Source organism: Caenorhabditis briggsae (genome assembly GCF_000004555.2).
Source record: "Caenorhabditis briggsae complete genome, chrI, whole genome shotgun sequence".
Lineage (NCBI taxonomy): Eukaryota > Metazoa > Nematoda > Chromadorea > Rhabditida > Rhabditidae > Caenorhabditis > Caenorhabditis briggsae.
Window position 1 is genome coordinate 3013626 of NC_013489.2, and position 20767 is coordinate 3034392.

Consider the following 20767-nt stretch of genomic DNA (forward strand, 5'->3'; position numbering starts at 1 on the left):
TTTTTTCAAAATTATGAAATTTTGGTATTATTGGATTTGGCAAATAATTTCACAAATTTCTAACAAAAAAACCCGTCAAATTGGACCACTGGACGCCGAGATACAGCGCTTTGAAGTTTTGGAAAGACGCAGACAGTTAGAGAGTCTCGTTGTCTGCATCTCTCCAGTTGTCTCGGCTGGGAAAAGAGCTGAAAACTTGGTTCTTTTTGGAAAGGATAGCTCCTTGAAAATCCTATATTTCAGTCCAAAAATCAGTTTTATAGGACCATTATGAGTCGAGATCAGGCTTGGTCGGAGTCGGATAATCGGATATCCGATCATCTGTCTTTTGGGCCAAATTTTACAAAAAACTTGTTAACTAAAAAAATGAAGTTCTAGTTTTTTTGATATAGTCTGAAATTTTCAGACAAATCTGAAAAGTTTGAGTATGAAAATAGGCCCGGCTCATTTGAGCCGTCATTGAGCCGTTTATAGGCCACCACCCTTTCAAACTTAGGTCACTTCCATGTGGCATGCCTCCTCAGGACCAAATTTCACAAAAAAACTGTAAACTAGTAAAATAAAACTTTAGTTCTGTTTGGTAATCCCTCAAAATTTCATATTAATAGAAAAGGATAACGTGCTTTTGTAAAGCTAGAAGTTTCAACTGAAGTTTTTTTCTAAAATCCGTGCGTCTGTATATCCAGATGTCCTTCAGAGCTCCACAAAAGTCAGCTCCATCAACATTTTCCTCGGCTCCATCCGCTTTTAACTCAAATTCACGTACATTCAACGTGTATGGTCAAGATGCGGAAGCATTCGGATCGGCGATCGGACAATCAATCGGACAAAGGATTCAACAGGTTTGTTTGTTAGTCCCGGGAAATTTGAAACTTTTGCGTGTATATTTATTGGATCATATAAATTGGGTGGCAATCGAGATTGACACTTGTGCAAACAGTATCGGTGCCGGTTTTTATATCTATTCGATTTGAATATGCGGAGAGCAATGAGCAAAAAACTGTTGCCTTTTGCATTGATCCAATCGAAAGAGTAACCAGAAATTGATATTAGTTGAAACAGGAATTACTAAACAAAACTAGAGCTTCATTTTAGTAGTTGGCAACTTTTCTGTAAAATTTGATCCTGAGCAGATATACCACATGGAAGTGTCCTACCTGCTGTGGTGACTGCGGCGGGGCCAAGAGGTGGTTGCAGTGCTATTTGGCATATCTCCGTGGAGAGCGTTTTTACAAAGAATAGAGCTTCACTTTTGTAGTTGACCACTTTTTAGTAAAATTTGGTCCTGAGCAGATACGCCACGTGGAAGGGGCTCTCCTGCTCGGCTGCGACGCCGACGCCTATTGGTGCCCGCACATCCACGTGGCATAGCTCCTCGGGATGGAATTATAAAAAAAAGTGGCCAACTGTCGAAATAAAGCTCTAATTGTGTTTCATATTCTGTGAAACTTTCAGAAAAAAAACAAACAATTTCTAGCTAGGTTTTCAGTCTCTCCAAAGGGAGCCAACCAGGGTGGTGGCGGAATCACACCATAGTGGCGGCGCATAGGGGCACTTCCATGTGGCATACAGTGCGTGTAATAAGGATAGGACCCCTTTGATTTTGACCTTTCAGAAAAAAGTAAGAGAGATATCAAAGTTCTGTAAATGCCATTCGATTCAAAATTAAAAAAACCCCAGAAGCCAAATTTTCATAACTCTAGCACTTTCCGTACCGGTCCACCGTCCAAAAGTCATTTATTAGGCCGTGTAATAAGGATAGGACCACCTAGCATTTTTAAAGCGATACCCATTTTTTCGACTATTTTTTTTTGTATCACATTTATTTGTGCTGGTTTTATTGTTTTTCATAGTTTTATTTCTCAATCCACCTTATTTATCAAAAGTTCGGTCATTTTTTTTTGGATAAAGAAGAACAAGAAAATTTTTGTGAGACGGACAACATGAGTCTGAAGCTTTGGCACGGTTCCAGCTACAGTACTTTGGTTCGTGGTAAAAGTAAGATGCTCAAGATTGATGTGCAAGTACCATACATCTGAAAATAGAATGTTGATCCTAAAAGTCGAGAGCCGAATCAGTCAGTCGATCTCATTATTACCATGGGCCGCGCTCCTCTTCTCACCCACGCTCAGCAAGCTCAATTGGATGTTGCTCTCCAACTGGGATGTTCGCTTCATGCCATCGCTCGTCTGGTCAAGAAAAGCCGCTTTGCCATTCGCCGGTACATCAACAATCCAATGGAATACGGTAAGAAGGTCCCCTTTTACCACGAACCAAAGTACTGTAGCTGGAACCGTGCCAAAGCTTCAGACTCATGTTGTCCGTCTCACAAAAATTTTCTTGTTCTTCTTTATCCAAAAAAAAAATGACCGAACTTTTGATAAATAAGGTGGATTGAGAAATAAAACTATGAAAAACAATAAAACCAGCACAAATAAATGTGATACAAAAAGAAAAATAGTCGAAAAAATGGGTATCGCTTCAAAAATGCTAGGTGGTCCTATCCTTATTACACGGCCTAATAAATGACTTTTGGACGGTGGACCGGTACGGAAAGTGCTAGAGTTATGAAAATTTGGCTTCCGGGGTTATTTTTTATTTTGAATCGAATGGCATTTACAGAACTTTGATATCTCTCTTACTTTTTTCTGAAAGGTCAAAATCAAAGGGGTCCTATCCTTATTACACGCGCTGTATTTTCTCAGGTCTGAATTTTACCAAAAACTTATTAACAAGAAAAAAAGCTCATTTCTGTTTAGTAACCCCTGAAATTCTTATATTGATAGAGCCAGGATAAAGGACTTCTGTATTCCTGGCAGATTTAATTTAAAAAATATTCAAACTTTTCCAGGTATTGGGAAACAAGCAAGACACCAGCCCAACCTATGACGTTCAATTTACTCCTCCATCATCACCATCTTCTTCCCCAGATGCCACGTCATACACCTCCATGACCCCCTCAACATCTTCCTATGGATCATCGTCAACTTATCAATCCACTTACCCAACATCTTCTGCCACATGGCCATCTACCCATCCCCCAGAAGATCTTCCAACAGTTCAGCAAGCCTATCAGGCACAACAGGCATCATATGGATCCACTCCATCAATTCCACAGATTCCACAAAGTCTAACAGGTAATTCAAATGGATTCGGCGGTCTACCCGGATTATTACCCCCACCTCAGAACTCGGATTGTCCGTGGTGCTCTCAAAATGGAGGATACAGAGGAAAACGGATACCAAGTGAAGAGAAGGAACAGAAGAAGGAGGAGAAAATTTGAGGAACCTATATATTTAATTTAATAATAAATTATGACTCTTTGGATTCTGAAATCTGCACGTAGCATACTAAAATGGCTTCTCACACAACCAAAAATGCCCTCAGATCGTTCTCGAGGAAGCCATAAGTATTCAAAAAAGATCTCAAGAGGAAGTAACCAAGAAAAAAATTTAGAAGTTTTAGTGATTTATTTTCTCTCTTTCTCTCCCTCCAAACTTCTTCGATTTTCTTATTTTTTTTTCTAATTCCATCAGTGCATTTTCTTTATTTTTTTTTCTTCCGGAAGCCTGATAAGTGTGTGCTTCTTGGAAATCTCTCTCCTTTTTCGACTCTTAGTTTTTCCCGGATAATCCGATTTAGAGATAAAACGTTTAATCCCAACCGACAGCAGTCACCAAGAAAATGTAGTGGCTGCTGGAAATATATGCGTTTGAAGACATCCTGAAAGATCTTCGTCTGAAAAAAAGCTGCAAAAAAGTTTTGAAAATTGTAGAGCTACGTTTTTTACCACTATTCAAATGAAAATCCTTTCCACTTGGCCGACCTAATCGTCAGCTTTGCAGCAATTTATCTCGATTCCTGGGAAATATATCAAAAAGTGGTCAACAGACAAAATTTTCATCATAAAATTTTACACATTTTGTTAGTCAAACATTTTTTGACACCTGTCACAGAAATCGAGATGAAACGGGTTAAAGTTGACGGGCCTCTAATTTGAAAGAGAGATAGTTGCAAACGCGCTCCATTGAATTTTTTGTTAAAAAATTTAGTTCTGAAAAGAGTTAAATTCTTTGTTTGAGAATTGCAATTAAAAAAATCTAAAACTTAAAAAGAATAGGTTTGAAAAGTGACAAAATTTTTTAATGAGCCAGAAATGTTGTTTTTGAAAACCAAACCTGAAAATTTAAAATTCAAAATGTGTCAATTACTTAGACAGTTTCGAAATTTCATAACATTAGCAAAAGACAAATGAAGTCTAAAAAAGGGAAATGGCAGAAAACTGAATTTGCGTCATTAATGTTTCTAGCTACAGTAGCTTTTGAAACATGCTTCAAAGGTAGCACACCAAGAGGCGGTTAATAGTGTGCTCTAACTTTAATGACGCATATCTCAAAAGCTACTGTAGATAGAAATGTTTTTCAGCTAAGAAAATAGTGCTGATATTATGATGAATAATTTATCAGTTGACAAGTTTTTGATATCTTTCACAAGAACCGAGATAAATTGGCTCGAAGTTTCCTTTATTAATATACCTAAAATAAAATGAGACGAAAGAATAGAAATCTCTGTGCTCTTGAGAGAGAATGGCGGCTGTTCTATGTTTCCAATGGACAGATGGTTTTGGAAAAAGAATTTCTCTCCACTTTTCTTTTTTTTTTTTTTGAAAAATTATATGGAAGAATTTTTATGGGTCATAATGGTTTTGAAAATGGAGATGAGAATGGGTTTTTTGTGGTTGAACTGGCAAATTCATTGTCTTCAAAACGTTTTATGTTTTTCGAATTTTCTGAAATTTTCATAATTTTCTTTAAAAATTCGTCTACAAAACCCGTTGGTAACCCATAAAAGTTCGGTAAATTATCATTGGAGCGCACTTGCTTAATGACGTAAATTCAGTTTTCTGCCATTGCGTTTTCAGACGTCATTTGTCTTTTGCTAATGTTATGAAATTTCGAAAATGTCAAAATAAATGACACATTTCGAAACCTAAACGTTGAGTTTTTCTTATCAAAAACAACATTTTTGCTCATTGTAAAAACAAAAATTTGTCACTTTTCAAACCTATTCTTTTTAAGTTTTAGATTTTTAAACGGAAATTCTCAAAAAGAGAATTTAACCCTTTTCTCACTGGAGCGCGTTTGCAGCTATCTCTCTTTTAAAGTAGAGGCCCGTCAACGTTAACCCGTTTCATCTCGATTTCTGTAAGAGGTGTCAAAAAACGGTTAACTAACAAAATGTGTAAAATTTTATGATGAGCAATTTGCCAGTTGGGCACTTTTTGATATCTTTTACATGAGCCAAGATAAATGGCGAAACTAACAATTGGGATGTTTCTAAAACTTATCGGTCCATAACTCAAGAACAAGTTGACCAATTTGGATGAGGTTTAAAAGAATCGAAAAAATATATTTGTGGCCTAACTTAACTTTGCTAGAAAGTTAACATTGCCAGAAATTGATTTTTGACGCATAAGGTGGGGCTCGCTTATGAGCTGAAATGACACCGCGTAGTGGAGCCGGTATCTAAACTTTGAACCAATTTATCTGGATTCCTGTAAAAGATATAAAAAAGTGATCAACTGAAAAAATCGTTTTGATATGCTAATAAATATTTTGTTAGTTGACTACTTTTCGATATCTTTCACAGGAACTGAGATAAATTGCCGCAAAGGAAGTGGTTAGATCGACCAATCGCCTGTCTGCGACCGCTTTTAGCTTTAAGGCAGTTTATCCCGGTTCCAGTAAAATGTATCAAAAATGTATCAATAGACAAAATATGTAAAATTTTATGATAAAAAATTTATCCGTTGAGCACTTTTTGATATCTTTCCCAGGAATTGGCTCAAAGGACCGAGGTCCCTTGGAGGGCAAAGTTCGACTTTCATATTTTTTGTGTCAAAGTTTTGAAAGTGACCAAAAGAGGAATAACAATGAGACCTCCATACACACAAATACGTCTTCTTCTTGTCCCCATTTTTCGCGTTCAACGTCATCATGTCTCTTCTTTTTCTACTTTCCAACACAACCACTCTTCACGCCTTCTTCTTCGTTTTTCTTTTCTCTCCTCCCTTATCCTTTTTTTTCTTCTTTTCATGTCCCGTTTACTCTCTTTTCTGTAGTATATATTTCTCTCTAATTCTCTCTATCTCTCTTTCCAGAGAAAATTCTCTCAGCTTCTCTGAACTCTCTCTAACTCTTGTACTATTTCTTTTTTTCGGTTTTTTGCCTCGTGGATATCTATATTTTTTGGGGGATCATTTCAGGAGAGGAGAGGGGAAATGCTCTTTTTTATTTTCGGGTCAATATATATTTTTTGTTTTTTGAGAATTGCTAATTTTTGTCAAAATTTTTTAATTAAATTATCGAATTTTCCAGAACCATGCTTTTCAAAAACGTCGGTTTTTTCGCAAATTTTTAAAGCGTTTTTCAGATTTTTTTTCAAAAAATCACCATAACCAGTTAACCTTCTACCTGTCTCCTCACCCCGTATCTATTATTTCTCGAACCCATCTGTCAGAAAAGACAAAAAAAACCAGATTTGGAGAAAAAAGAGATGCAGAGAAGAGGGCCACTGACTGATCAACATTGATTTTCAATCTCTTTTTCTCTCTCTCTCTCTCTCTCTCTCTCTTTATTTTCGAAAGGGTTGTTCCTTCGTCTCTCTCCATCATCATCATCTTCAACTTTGATTTTCGACACACTTTTTTCTCTTATTTTTGATTTTCCCTTTTATCAAAATCCCAATAAGCTATTTTTCAAATGTTAAGTTTGGAAACTTCAAAAATCTCAAAAGACTATCATAGAAAAGGATTCTGGGTTCCATTTTTGGAATTTCTGTTCCTTCCAATTTCTACTTCCGGACAGTTCTGATTTTGGACAGTTTTCAATTTGGAACCATTTGGAGTTAGAAACATCTCATTCTGCTACAGTTTCATTCTAGAAAATCTCCGTCGTACCACTGATATCTTTACTATTAACAATCACCAAATTCTGTGTGTGTGTCCGGTGTTCCCGGTTCTGAGACCGTAGCGAACTCACCACTGGACCAAAATTTCCCAAATTTTCACAGATAATACGGAATAGCAGCGAAATGATGCCCGTCTATTTTAAATTTTCGATATTCTGTTTTTGACGTCTTCTGGATATGATCTTCTACTTCTACAGTGCAAATATTTAGAAATTATTTTCACGCCATTCCCGCCCATCCCCCTATTTTTTTCCTATCCACGTTATATCAAACAAAAAGATGATTTTGTGCGAAGAGATATTCTGTCTGGGTTCTGAAGATTTGAAAGTATCTAAAAATTATGATAAGAAATCAGAGAAAAATACGAGCTCTCTCAAAGATCAATACTAACGCGTTCAATGTAGTCTTTGAACTTCTTAGGCTTTAAGCTTTAAGAAATTAAAATCTTTCGAATTTCGAAGGTTTTGAATTCCCAAATTTTCCAAATTTTTAAATTCTGAAACTATAGAAACCTGGATTCTTAGAACTATAAATTTCCAAATTCCAAAAGTGAATTCAGAAATTCCTGAATGCAGAAATGCAGCAATTCGCAAAAATCGGAAACTCTGAAAATCAGAAAGGCAGAATCTCAAAAAAAAATCAGAAACCCAGAAATTCAGAAATTAAGAGTCTCAAAAAACTAAAAATTCTGAGATTAAATTCTTGAATTTCAGAAAGTCCTAATTTGGTAATTCGGAAATTCGAAAAACCAAAAATCAAAACTTCAGAATCTTTAAAAAAATCAGAATTTCAGCATTTCAGCATTTCAGAAACTCAGAAATTAGGAAATTCAAAAAATCAAAATTTCTGAATCATGAATCCCTGAATTTTCAAATTTGTGAACTGCTTAATTTCTGAACCTCTGAACTTTTTTTGAAAAATTTAAAAACTTCCTAACTCCTAAGTTTCTCTGAAATTTTGAGTTTTTGAACTTTTTCAATTCTGAACTCATGAAATTCGATTTTTAGATTTTTTTTTTCGAAATTTTATTCTCAAAATTTTTAGTTGCTGTTTTGAAGTGAAACAATTTTCTGGATTTCAAATTTTAAGAGTTAAAAAATTTCCGATCTTAATTATGAATGGCTTTATACGCTATATTCCCGAATTTGCCAAAAATTTGCAAAATTGGTTTTGGGGTTTCAGAAGTTCCAGATTTGTAGAATTTCTGAATTTCAGAATTTTCGAACTTCTGAATTTGCGAATTTGAGAGTTGCAGAAGTTTTGTTAGACTTATTTCCTTCATCACAATGTCTAAGCTTATATGCATTAAAAACACTTTTCATTAACTGACTTTTCGAATTCTCAAAAATTCAAATCTCCTCATATCCGAGATGTTAAATTTTGAAACTACCGAGATCCTGAGTTTCCAAAAAATCATTTTCTTAAGCTCAAAATTTCCTAATTTTCGAATTTGTGAGCATAAGCCCTAATTTGTGAGCATAGGCCCCTAAAATAGCCCCTGTAAAAGTGACGGACTCTCTTTATTAGATTACGGGTATTGTGAGCGGGGACAGGAGGTTTAGCCCCGAAGGGGCGTAAACCGACTGGTATTTAAAAGTCGAAATTTGCTAGTCTAATGTTTCAACCCTTAAAAACTGAGATTTTCTTTTTCACAGCCTAATTAGTTAACTTGAAATTGTCGAATTTTTCTGAAAATTTCAGAGAGTACTAAACAAAACTCGAGCTTTATTATTCCAGTTGACAACTTTTTTCTAAGATTTATCTCAAAATAGATATGCCACGTGGAAGCACGCCTACTTGTGGATCGGGGTGGCGGCGCATAGCATAGGAGCACTTCCACGTGGCATATCTCCTCAGGTCTAAATTTTACAAAAAAGTTGTCAATTACAAAAATGAAGCTCTAATTGTGTTTTGTATAATCTGAAATTTTCAGAAAAATTGATAAAGTTTGAAATGTTTTTTCAAGCCTTCAAAGTTTATCAGCGCTTAGCTCAACCGGTAGCGTTAGAATTAAATCCTAAACTCCAAAGCTACAACCACTTTTTTCCCAATATTTCATTACCTTCTTTTTCTTTCCCTCTCCTTCCCTTTTTCTCTCAATTTTTCGCTTTTTTCCCTAAACTCAACAAACACAAAAAGAACAATGATACATGTTTGCCGGGCGTAGCTGCTGCTCTTTTTCTCTCATTTCTTTTCATCTCTCTCTTTCTAATTTTCATTCATTTTCGTTCCTTGCTTTTTTCCCCCATTGAGACACAAAAACTTTGAAACCTGTTCCTAGAGCTATATGTGTTTTTCATAACAGAATGTCTAGGTTTCCCAGAAGCTTCTAGAATTGGATCATTGCTTTGAGATATTGTGTCTTGTCTTAAATAGGCTTATTCAAAATTTAAAATCCTATATTTTAATCCAAAAATCAAGTTTCTAGCACCATTAGGAGCCGAGTTATAGTGATTTTAAGTCTTGAGAGAGGCATACAGTCAGACACTCTCGCTCTCTGCGTCTAGCTTCTCTGCAGTCGATAGAGCTAAAAACTTGGTTCTTTCTGGAAAGGATAGCTCATCGGAAATCCTATATTTTAGTTCAAAAGGAGTTTTCTAGGACCATTACGAGCCGAGATATAGCGCTCTAAAGTTTTGAGTGGTGTAAGGCGCAGACAAATAGACACTCTCGTTGTCTGCGTCTCAGTTTTCAACTATAAAAGACATAAATCAAAATGAGTGACATTAGATGCTGCCTTGGATACCCGTTTTAAAGAAAAGCTTATTTTATAAAGTAGATAAAAAATAACAAAACTTTTGATCTACCTCAAAAAAAGGCGCGTTTTTCAGTTTCTTTGAAAACCATAAACATTTTATTGAGCTTTCTCGTGTCCTCAATTCTTTCTCTTTCGAAAATTTGGAAACTCCCGCGTGATACCTCCCTTTTTCCAGCTTTCCACCTCTCAACACCATCTCGGTCATCTGCCGCGTGGAACCAGCTCAACACCTCCACATCATCACCTACTATTTATGTGCTAATTCGCGGGACCCTTTTTCTTCTCCTTCCTCTCTATTACAATGGTTGTACAGACCGTTATTCATGGGTATCCACCGAACACTGATAATGTAAGTACAGTAATCCCACTTCCCTACACATCAATTTGTTCTTCTTTTAGGACACACAACTGATACGGGTCCGACTGTTGCGCGGTCAGAAGATTGGAAGACGTGATCTGTTTGGCGTCTGCTCACCGTACTGTCTAGTCAGATTGGAGAATTCGAATGGCGACGTTGTTGATGAGGTTCAGGTGGAGACGAAGAGAAAGGTTAGTTTGTCTGGTGGTCTGCGTCTCTCTCACCAGTCAAAACTTCAAAATGCTATATCTCGGCTCACAGATGTCCCATAAATTTGGTTTTTGAATTAAAATTTAGGATTTTTTATGAGCTATCCTTTCCAAAAAGAACCAACTTTCTAACGCTATCGACTGCTGAGATACAGCCAGAGAGACGCAGAGAGTCAGGGTGTCTGGCTGTCTGAGTCTCTTCAAACTTTAAGAGACCATATCTCGGCTCTTAATTGCCCTAGAAAACTGATTTTTGGAATAAAATATAGGATTTTGAATTCCTTATAATCTTTTGTTGCCAACTTCAGACTCGACATCCCGTCTGGAACAGCGTCTTCACATTCCGAGTGACCCGTTCGTGCCAGTTGAAACTGTTGGTTTATGATGAGAATCGTTTGAGAAAAGACTCGTTGATTGGATTCGTGAGCAGATCGATGGATGATAATCGCATTTCTACACAAGCTCCTAATCCAGAAGAATATCCATTGGCAACGAGTTCAACGTCATCGAAGGGAAAGTGAGTTGGAAGAACTTGGTAAAGAATCCTAAATTTTGAATTTTCCAGAAGCATTGGATCACTTCTGCTCACTTTCCACTTTGTTCCATCGTCATCTGACAACTCTCCAGCCGATTCTACAAGTGATCTACAACAACAACAAACTACAAGTCACGGAATACCACAGGGATGGGAAGAACGAGAGGATGGAAACGGGCGGACCGTTTATATCAATCATGCATTGAGAACGACACAGTTCACACCGCCCGAAAGTATTCCAGAGTAAGTTATGTTCTCAGTGGAGAGACGCAGACAGCCAGACACTCTCGTTGTCTGTGTCTCTTGAGTTATTGATGCTATATCTCAGCTGCTAATAAAGCTAGAAACTTGTTTCTTTTTGGAAATGATAGTTCATCAAAAATGCTATATTTTGGTCTAAAAATCATGTCTCTGGAACCAATGAGAGCCGAGATATGCTCATCTGAAGTTTTGAATAGAAGAGACGCAGACAACGAGACACTCTGACTGTCTGCGTCTCTTCGAAACTTCAAAGAGCTATATCTCGGATCATAAATGTCTTATAAACTTGGTTTTCAAACTATAACTTAGTATTTTCGATGAGTTATTTTTCCCATAAAGAACCACGTCTCTAGCTCTATTCACAGCTGAGATATAGAGGACAGACGCAGCCAGTTAGAGTGTCTCGTTGTCTGCGTCTCTCCACCCAAAACTTCAAATGATCGTAACTCAGCTCGTAATGGTCCTGGAAACTTGGTTTTATACTGAAATATAGGATTTTGAATCCTATATAATCTCAAAAAATTTTATTATTACCAATAGAGCGCATTTTCAATTGTTTTCTTTGTATTTCCAATGTCATGACTCATTTTCCAACCATACACAATAACACAGAAGAAAAGAAATTGTCCAATTTCCGTTCCCTTAAATAAAAAAAACTTCTTTTCCACCACCCAATCATTCTTGTTCCCCAATGTTGAATGCTGCTTCTTTCAGCGGCAACACGGACGCCATCACTGAGCAATCGGTTATTGAGGAGACACGTCGTCGACGGGATAACTATGAGCATCGGAGTCAGGTCACTGATGAGCCATCCGACACGGCGGTGGTTAGCAATGAGTTGACAGCGGTTAGTTTGGGTTATTTTGCCAGACAAGTAGTTTAAGCTAAACTATCTCGGTTCCTATGAAAGATATCAAAATTTTGTCAATTGATAAAATATTGGTGATATTATGATAAACTATTTATCAGTTGACCACATTTTTATCTTTCGTATAGGAACCGAAATAATGGAGCTTTAAGCGCGCAGATAGGCTTTTAGAGCATTCACGGTAGTCGAGTGGTTTTTGGAGCAATTTTCCCAATAAAACTAGAGCTCAGTTTCTACAGTACCTCCTTTAAGCTCTAAATGACCTAGTACCTTAAGTTTTGGTAAATCAGATTTCCCCAGTTTCCTAGTATTCTCTAGACCTCATTTCCTATGCCTCAAGTTTTCACTAGCTGCTTCAAAGATCTATACAAAAACAATTTCATTAGCTTATTCTCCAACTGGTACAGAACTAATGAAGATGAGCTAGCAGACACCCCTTGTAACCGACGACTACATGACCACAGAAAATAATAATGACAATAAGGCCGAAATCATATTGGACCAGGTCACTAACAAACAAAAAATGACAATCGAATAGAATGGAGAATTGAAAATTTGGTGGTTCTTGTTGTTGTTTGTTGTTGGTTGGTTTTCCCATTTTTGAGCTCTCTGGCAAAATTTCGGATACCAGGAGGGGACAGGTAGTGCCCGGAGAAAAGCTGGAAGAAAAATAGAAATATTCATTTTTGGATTCTTTAGGAAATTGACTGAAATTCGGCTTTTAATTTTTTAATTTTTCAAAACTTTTTGAGTTTATATTCAAGTTATTAAAAGTAATTCGAGTTTTCGGATTTTGGAGTTTCAGAAAAATTAGGATATTTTAAATTTTCCGAATTTTTGATTTTTTTTTGAATTTTTGAATTTTTGAATTTTCTGAAATTTGAGAATTTTAGACTTTTCCGATTTTTTAATTTTCGGATTTTCGGAATTTTAGAATTTGAGAATTGTTGAGTTTTGAGAATTTTGAAAATCGTTGAATTTTGAGAATTTCGATTTTTTGAATTTTTGAATTTTTACATTTTTGGAACTTCGAATTTTTCAAATTTTTTTTGAATTTTTTTCGAATTTTTAGATTTTCTGTATTTTCGAATTTTGAATTGTCAAATTTTCTAAAGTTTGGAATTTCAGATTTTTAGTTTTGTAGGAAATTTCATTTTTTAGAAGTCTCAGTTTCAGAATTTCAGAGATTTTTTAAGTTTCAGAATTTCAGAGATTTTGATTTTTAGATTTTTTTGAATTTTCGGTAGTTTTGATACTTCTAATTTTTGATTTTTTTTCTGAATTTTTAAATTCGAATTTTTGGAATTTTCTATTTTTGGAATTTTGAAATTTTTTGAATTTTTAAATTTTTAAATTTTTCGAATTTTTGCACTTTGGCTTTTCGAATTTTCGAATTTTCAAATTTTCGCATTTTTGAATTTTTGAATTTTTTGGGCTTTTGGAATTTGACATTTTTCAGATTTTCAAAAAATTTCCACAAAATTCAGATTCAATTTCATTTTTTTTTGGAGTTTTAGAGAATTTCAGAATCCTGAGGAAATTTTTAAGGCCCGATCCCGGCCCGGAAGGCCCGGTAGCAAAAATTTTGTTCTTTTGAGCCAAATTTTGAGCTCTCAATACAATTTTTTCCATTTTTTTTTGTTTTTTTTCGGATTGTTTGTCTGTTTGATCAAAAAATATCAAAAAAACTCGAAAAAAATTTTTGATCGAAAAAAATCACATAAGGGTCCCCCTTTATGTGTTTTTTGAAAGGGTCGGGCCTCCGAAATTCGGGAAAAAGCCCGGCCCGGCCCGGCCCGGTCCGACCCGTTACAAGTATGAAAAAATGAGAATTTTTTGATTCCTCCACCTGGTGTTTTAATAATTAAGTACAAACAAACATGGTATTTGTATTGTCCTTTTTTGTCAAAATTTTTTGCCTTTTTTTGCTATCAGCTGCTTCCCCTGGTATCAGTGGTAGTAGTAGTAATCATCTCACCTACTACTCTGTGTATATTTTTTTGTGTTCTGTACAAATATTTGTATGAATTCTGTCTGCGTCTCTCTGATCTTTAACTCTCTCGTAGTCAGGTTTACTCATTTTCTTCTGCTTCTTCTTCTGTTGCTCATGAACAAGAATAGGAGAATGGGGAACAGGTTTTCTGTATATTCACACGGAGCTCCTCTCTCTAACTGCCTGCGTCTCTTCAGAACCTGGTACTCTCTCGCTCGTAGGGCTTCTCACTTTTAGGTTACACGTGCCACGTCACACAAAAGATTGTGTGATCTGTTTCGAAAAGTTTTAGGTTTTAGGTCAGCTTGGGATTACTGTAGAATTATGAGAGATTACTGTAATTGAGAAAATAGGAAGGATTACGGTAGTCTCGGAATTTTTGTGATTCTTCAGGATTTTTGATTTCCACATTTCAAAATCTCTGTTTTTGTTCAATTTCACTACAGTTTGGGCAAATTTCAATTTCTTTAAATTGTCGAAGTTCTCAGTTTACTGTAGAATTAGGGATTACTGTATTATCAGAAGGGGAAGGGTTACGGTAGTCTTGACTTTTTGAAAACGTTGATTTTTTCAATACGAATCTGAGGAATCTGAAAATTATCGCTTAATTGGATTTTCAAGTTTAGGTGTCAAATTTTGAATTTTAAAAATTTTGAGATTACTGTAGTTTTTAGTATTTTTTCAATGCACGCTCTCCCACAGAACATTTCCGAACTGCAAATTAATTTTTGATCTACAGAAAAAAAGTTTGGCGCGATCACAATTGCAGGTCTAAAACCATATTTTCAGAATTTTTTATCTGATTTTGTGGAGTTCCAAGATGATTCAAATAATTCTTTAAAAATTAATTAGTGGTTATAGATTCATGTATGGTCGTTTTCCGGAAGAAAAATGTCAAAAATGGTCATTTTTGAATGTTTTTTAAAGAAAAAATCTATCTCCTCTTTCAGTTTTTGACATTTCTAGGAGTTCTATAGCTCAAAAAAAACCGCAATTATTTTCTCTACATTTTCTATAGACGAATTTTTAATTCGTCTGATAAAACTTTTTTTATAATCAAAAAACAACGTAAAATGCTATTTTGTGCAATTTCATGAGGACCCAAGGATTGTAGATCAACACGAATATCAACAATCGGTCGTAATATTCAACATGTCACATTTCAAAATTATGTTCTAGAAATTTCGATCCAGCATTTTTTGATTTTTGGCATGAATCATAAGGATTGGAATTTTTTCTCATTTTTGTAGTTCAGGAACTTTCTATAATTACACTAGGAAAATCGTTCCTTTTTTCATTCTTCTTTCAAATATTTGTCGAAACGATTAAGCTACTTTCTATCTCTATCTCTCTCTCTCTCTCTCTCTCTCTCTCTCTCTCTCTCTCTCTCTCTCTCTCCAGGTGTGCTCTTTTAGAGATGCTCCAAGTAGAGTACATTACACTCACATACTCACCTATTTGAAAATGAGTACACTTTTTTGGGAGTCAATTCAAAAAGTGCTCCTTGTGCATAATAGATGCTCTCTTCCGATTGGAAATATCCGTTCTGTGTGCACTTTTTGAAAATTGCTCAGCGCTATTCAAAAGTGTTCTTCTCGCCCTGGAGAAAAGGTCAGAGTGCTTACCACCTCTTCTGAAATGGTTCTTGAATAGAGACTCTTTTTCTTTTTTTTTTCTTTTTTCTTTCTTCCTTTCCCCCCTCATCACATTTCCGTTTTTGAACGCTTTTGAACCTTGAGAATACTTTTCTTCTTCTTCTTTCCTCTACTTTTTTTTCTTCTACCTCCTGAAAATTGCTCATTTTTCGTTATCCTGAAGAGAAGGGTTCTGGTTTTATGAAGCTTCAATTTCGTTCTCTTTACACTATTTTTAGTTTTTTTTCCAAGGAAAAATGACCAATAGAATTTGAAAAAAAAAACGTTTTCTAGCTCTGCTAAACGTTTTCTAGCTCTGCTTTCCCTTCAGTTCTAATCAACTAGATTTCTACAAGAGCTATGAGAAAGTTTAACGTTTAGAGCGGCTACGGTCGTGAGCCGGCGCTTGGCGGAGCTAACCGCCAACTTCGCGGTCTGCGACCGCTTTTAACTTTGAGGCAGTTTATCTCGGTTTCTGTGAAGTGTATCAAAAAACAGTCAACTAACAAAATATTTCCCAAATTGTAATAAACATTTTGTTAGCTGAACACTTTTTGATATCTTGCATGTGAGTTGAGATAAATTGCCGCAAAGTGAGTGGTTAGGTCGCCCAAGCGCCGATCTGCGACTGCTTTTAATTTTGACCCAATTTATCTCGATTCCTGTGATAGATATCTAAAAGTGAACAACTAAAAAAATGTTTTTGATATGGTAATAAACATTTTGTTAGTTGACCACTTCTTGATATCTGTTACAAGAACCGAGATATATGGGCTCAGAGAGGGGACCCATATATGAGTTTGAAGTTAATTTTGACTTTGTCTCCTCTATTTTTTTTGGGACATAAATTTTAAAATTAGAAAGAACTACAAAATTTTCACCACATTTTCTATTTTTATGATCGTTGACTATTTCAGATCGACGACGCAATGCGAGCGAACTTTGAGCGTGGTGGTGGGCATGATGAAGAGGAAGAGGACGATTTGAGACTACCCGATGGATGGGACATGCAAGTGGCACCCAACGGTCGAACGTTCTTCATCGATCATCGAACCAAAACGACGACGTGGACAGATCCACGTACCGGAATCGCAGCACGTCTTCCAGTTCGAGGTAAAACCGACGATGAGATTGGAGCATTGCCACCCGGATGGGAGCAACGAGTACACGTGGACGGTCGAGTGTTCTTTATCGATCATAATAGAAGACGGACACAATGGGAGGATCCGAGATTCGAGAATGAGAATATTGCGGGGCCAGCGGTACCGTACTCCAGAGATTATAAGAGAAAGGTAAGGGTTGGCTTCTACAGTAATCCTAAATAGTTTTTTTTAGGTCGAATACCTTCGTTCCCGTCTGCCAAAACCCAACAGCAACAGTGGAAAGTGTGATATGGTTGTGCATCGTGACACACTTTTCGAGGACTCGTATCGTCATATCATGGATAAGGTAAGGCGCGTGGGAGTTTGAAATTTTCAAATGGTTCATCTCGATTCTGGTAAAAGGTAGCGAAAAATGGTCAACTAATAAAATGGTCTTCATAATACCATCAACATTTTGTTATGTGACAGTATTTTCCTAGCTACAGTATTTTTTGAGCTATGAGCCTTTAAAGTTGGCGCGCACTTTTCACTTGTGAGCTAACTTTAAAGGTGCATAGCTCAACGACTACTGTAGCTAATAAAAATGTGTTAACTGATAAAATATGTAAAATTTTATGACAAGTGTTTTGTCAGTTGGTCATTTTTTGATATCTTTCACATGAAATTAGAAAAATAGGATAAAAGTTTAAAATCCCTTTACTCGATGATTACCAAAAACAGTCGATTGAATTGGGGGGTTTTGAAATGCTATTTTTCAAAAAACCATTACCACTAATCCTCTTTCTCTATGTCTCTCTTTTATCGCAATAGTTTTCCAGAAGGACTACGACCTCCGCAATAAATTATGGATTGAGTTCTTTGGCGAGACGGGTCTGGATTACGGTGGTGTGACGAGAGAGTGGTTCTTTTTGCTGTCCCATCAGATATTCAACCCGTATTATGGACTCTTTGAGTACTCTGCAACGTGAGTTTTCTTTTTTTTTCAAAAATTAGTATTCTGGGTCATTTGAAGTTCTGAGTGTAGAGACGCAGACATTCAGACACTCTCGCTCTCTGCCTCAAGCTTGATCTTTCTCTGCTGTCCATAGAACTAGAAACTTGGTTCTTTTTGAAAAAGATAGTTTTTCGAAAATCCTATATTTCAGTTCAAAAACTATTTTTCATTAAGAGCCGAGATATAGCGCTTTGAAATTTGGAGTGATGAGAGACGCAGACAGTCAGACACTCTCGCTGTCTGCGTCTCGGTTTTTAGAGTTCTTTAAAAGTCTCTCCACTACCCTGTCGGCTTCTTTTGTATAATTGATAAAGTTCCAGTGACAACTACACTCTACAAATCAACCCCCATTCGGAAGCATGCAATCCCGAGCATTTATCGTATTTCCATTTCATTGGTCGTATCATTGGAATGGCGATTTATCATGGAAAACTGCTCGATGCGTTCTTCATTCGTCCGTTTTACAAGATGATGCTTGGCAAAAAGATTACGCTTTTCGATATGGAATCTGTGGATAACGCCTATTACAACTCGTTGATCTATGTCAAGGATAATGATCCAGCGGACCTAGAGCTAACGTTCTCCCTAGATGACTCAATTTTTGGAGAGACTCAAAACGTGGAATTGATACCCGGTGGAGCGAATGTTGCGGTGACGGAAGAGAACAAGGAGGAGTACATTGAAGCGGTGATTAGTTGGAGATTTGTGAATCGGATCGAGAAACAAATGAACCAAATTCTGAAAGGAGTACAAGAGGTGGTCCCATCCAACCTTCTACGTCTGTTTGATGCCAATGAGCTCGAGTTGTTGATGTGTGGACTTCAGAAAATTGATGTTAAGGATTGGAAGGCGAATACTATTTACAAGGGTGGCTACGGACCCAGCAGTCAAGTGGTACACAACTTTTGGAAGTGTATTCTCTCATTTGACAATGAGATGAGAGCTCGTGTCTTGCAATTTGTCTCTGGAACGTCTAGAGTTCCGATGAACGGATTCCGAGAGTTGTATGGATCGAATGGACTTCAAAAGTTTACGATCGAGCGTTGGGGAAGTGCCGATATGTTGCCAAGAGCGCATACATGGTAAGTAGACTCTCAATAAAGCGCAATTGCATTACGAAACAATTTAAATTTTACCTTTTTTCAGCTTCAATCGCCTCGACCTGCCGCCTTACACAACATTCAAAGAACTCAAATCAAAACTGTTAACGGCTATTGAAAACTCGGAAATCTTCTCAGGAGTTGATTAATATTTCGATTATTTCACTTTTTTTTCTCTAATTCTCTCGATTTTCCATAATGTCTCTCTTACTTGCCATCTATACACATTCAGTTTTTTTTCTCTATTTTTTGCCATTTCCTGGATCAAAAAAGTCAATTCTTCTGTGATTATTATGCTCTCTCTTTTGGCTCCTTGACATCTGTTTTATTTTCATTTTTGCTCTTTCTCTTTTTTTTTTCTCATCCTCGAAAAAAGTGTACAGGTTTGTCTAACTCAACACCCGAATGTTGTTTTAAAAAAATGTGAAAAGTTCGGTATTGTTCGTTAAATGCAAGCGGTGTATATCGGTGCACATGCACCGCTACGCGGAAATGCACTACAGTACGGGAGGTCGAAAAAATAAAATCGCTTCAGAATAAAATAAGATTTTTAAAGACCTAAATATTTGAAAAAAAGGTTTTTAACGAAATAAAAAAATATTGGGTCTTCATGTATGCCAATGGATACTATAAAAAAGGTAAGAAAATGGGTTTTTGACTCAAAAAAGGCCTTAAAAATGAAGATAATTATTTATAGACGGTTATGAGAGAGGGCCGAAAAATATTTTAGTCTGCGGAAAGCCTATTCCAGTGACATCGTACACCTACCTATTTCTGGTATACTCGGAGGAAACCTCAGTTATTAAACTGCTTCACGAATGCCATCAGGAAGGAAATGACTTATTTGTGTTGGTTCCAGGATGTCGAGAATTTGCAAGGCTTCAAATCCGTCCTTGGTTCATTCACAACGCCTTCTACATCTCCAACAAAGCTCTGAACAATCGATGCATTGATATTCATCGTACCGTCTTCGTTGGAGGACTTCCGAGATTTGTGACAGCCGAGAAGATTGCTCAAGTGTTTTCAGGATTCGGAAAGGTTCTACTCGTCAATATTGATATGGATGAAAACTATGGATATCCGAAGGGTGCTGCTAGAGTTGCATTCGAGCGAGATTCGTCGTTTAATAGAGCGTTGGAAAAGAAAAATATCAAGCTTGCGAGTATCGATTCGAGCAAAACTAATATCGAGATCAAGCCATACGTTTTGGAAGACGTTGGATGTGATCAGTGCGGTGGACTTTGGTTCAACCCGTTTCTCGATATTTATAAGCAGTTGAAGAATTCCGACAATTCGGTGGGCTCTTTTTTTCTAGGTTTTTCAATTTTCAAAGTGTTTTTAGAGTCTGAACACGTGGGCATCTATAAGACAATTTCTGAACCCAGAGGACAGCTCAGAACTAGATTCAGCGGGTAGCGAAGCTCGCAAGTTCCTCTCAATGACGAAATCATTCGGTTTGGATCAAGAGAAAACTGTAAATGTCCTTGGAAACGAATACACTCTTGGACCAAGTCTCTGGTATCGATTCTTGCCGCTTCCAAGCTTCGAAGGTGCATTTCATTCGGTAGATCTAATCTCATTAAAAGAAAACGCAGAAAAATCGATCTTACAAAACCAAAAAATTGAGTCATTCCTTCCCATGAAGCGAACCAATGTCTTCAGTAACAAGAGCTCATACTGTAAAGAGAGACAGTGTCGCCAGTACTATTGCCCGTCGTGCTCCAACAAACATCATTCTGGACCGGGACTACATAGTCATCTGACAGCTGGGAAGCAACATCCTCCGAGAACAGACAAAAATATGTATCGTGTCAGTCTTGGCATCTGATTTTATATAAGCCTTGTTTATTGTTACTGCCTAGTTGTTACTTTTACCATTTGTTGTTATTATGCACGTTTTTATCAACATGTTGTCTCTAAATGTCAAACATCTTCCACCTTATTAAACGTTTTGAAACTTCCTACTGTCTATTCAATAAAACGTG

General features: G+C 36.6%; 3 protein-coding genes across 3 annotated transcripts; all 3 read left to right on the forward strand.

Moving 5' to 3' along the window:
• Positions 1–686: 686 nt before the first annotated feature.
• On the forward strand, positions 687–3283 carry CBG22254 (the record flags this gene model as incomplete). The annotated part of the gene is made up of 3 exons (XM_045242292.1): positions 687–850; positions 2046–2247; positions 2852–3283. 3 exons carry the CDS (start codon positions 687–689, stop codon positions 3281–3283), a joined length of 798 nt encoding a protein of 265 aa, XP_045097523.1.
• Positions 3284–10028: 6745 nt separating this feature from the next.
• Positions 10029–18931, forward strand: CBG22256 (the record flags this gene model as incomplete). Its single annotated transcript, XM_045242299.1, has 10 exons — positions 10029–10076; positions 10127–10276; positions 10603–10811; positions 10860–11072; positions 11805–11964; positions 16503–16877; positions 16921–17034; positions 17507–17652; positions 18003–18764; positions 18829–18931. 10 exons carry the CDS (start codon positions 10029–10031, stop codon positions 18929–18931), a joined length of 2280 nt encoding a protein of 759 aa, XP_045097524.1.
• Positions 18932–19392: 461 nt separating this feature from the next.
• On the forward strand, positions 19393–20610 carry CBG22257 (the record flags this gene model as incomplete). The annotated part of the gene is made up of 3 exons (XM_045242305.1): positions 19393–19420; positions 19480–20078; positions 20125–20610. 3 exons carry the CDS (start codon positions 19393–19395, stop codon positions 20608–20610), a joined length of 1113 nt encoding a protein of 370 aa, XP_045097525.1.
• Positions 20611–20767: the final 157 nt, after the last annotated feature.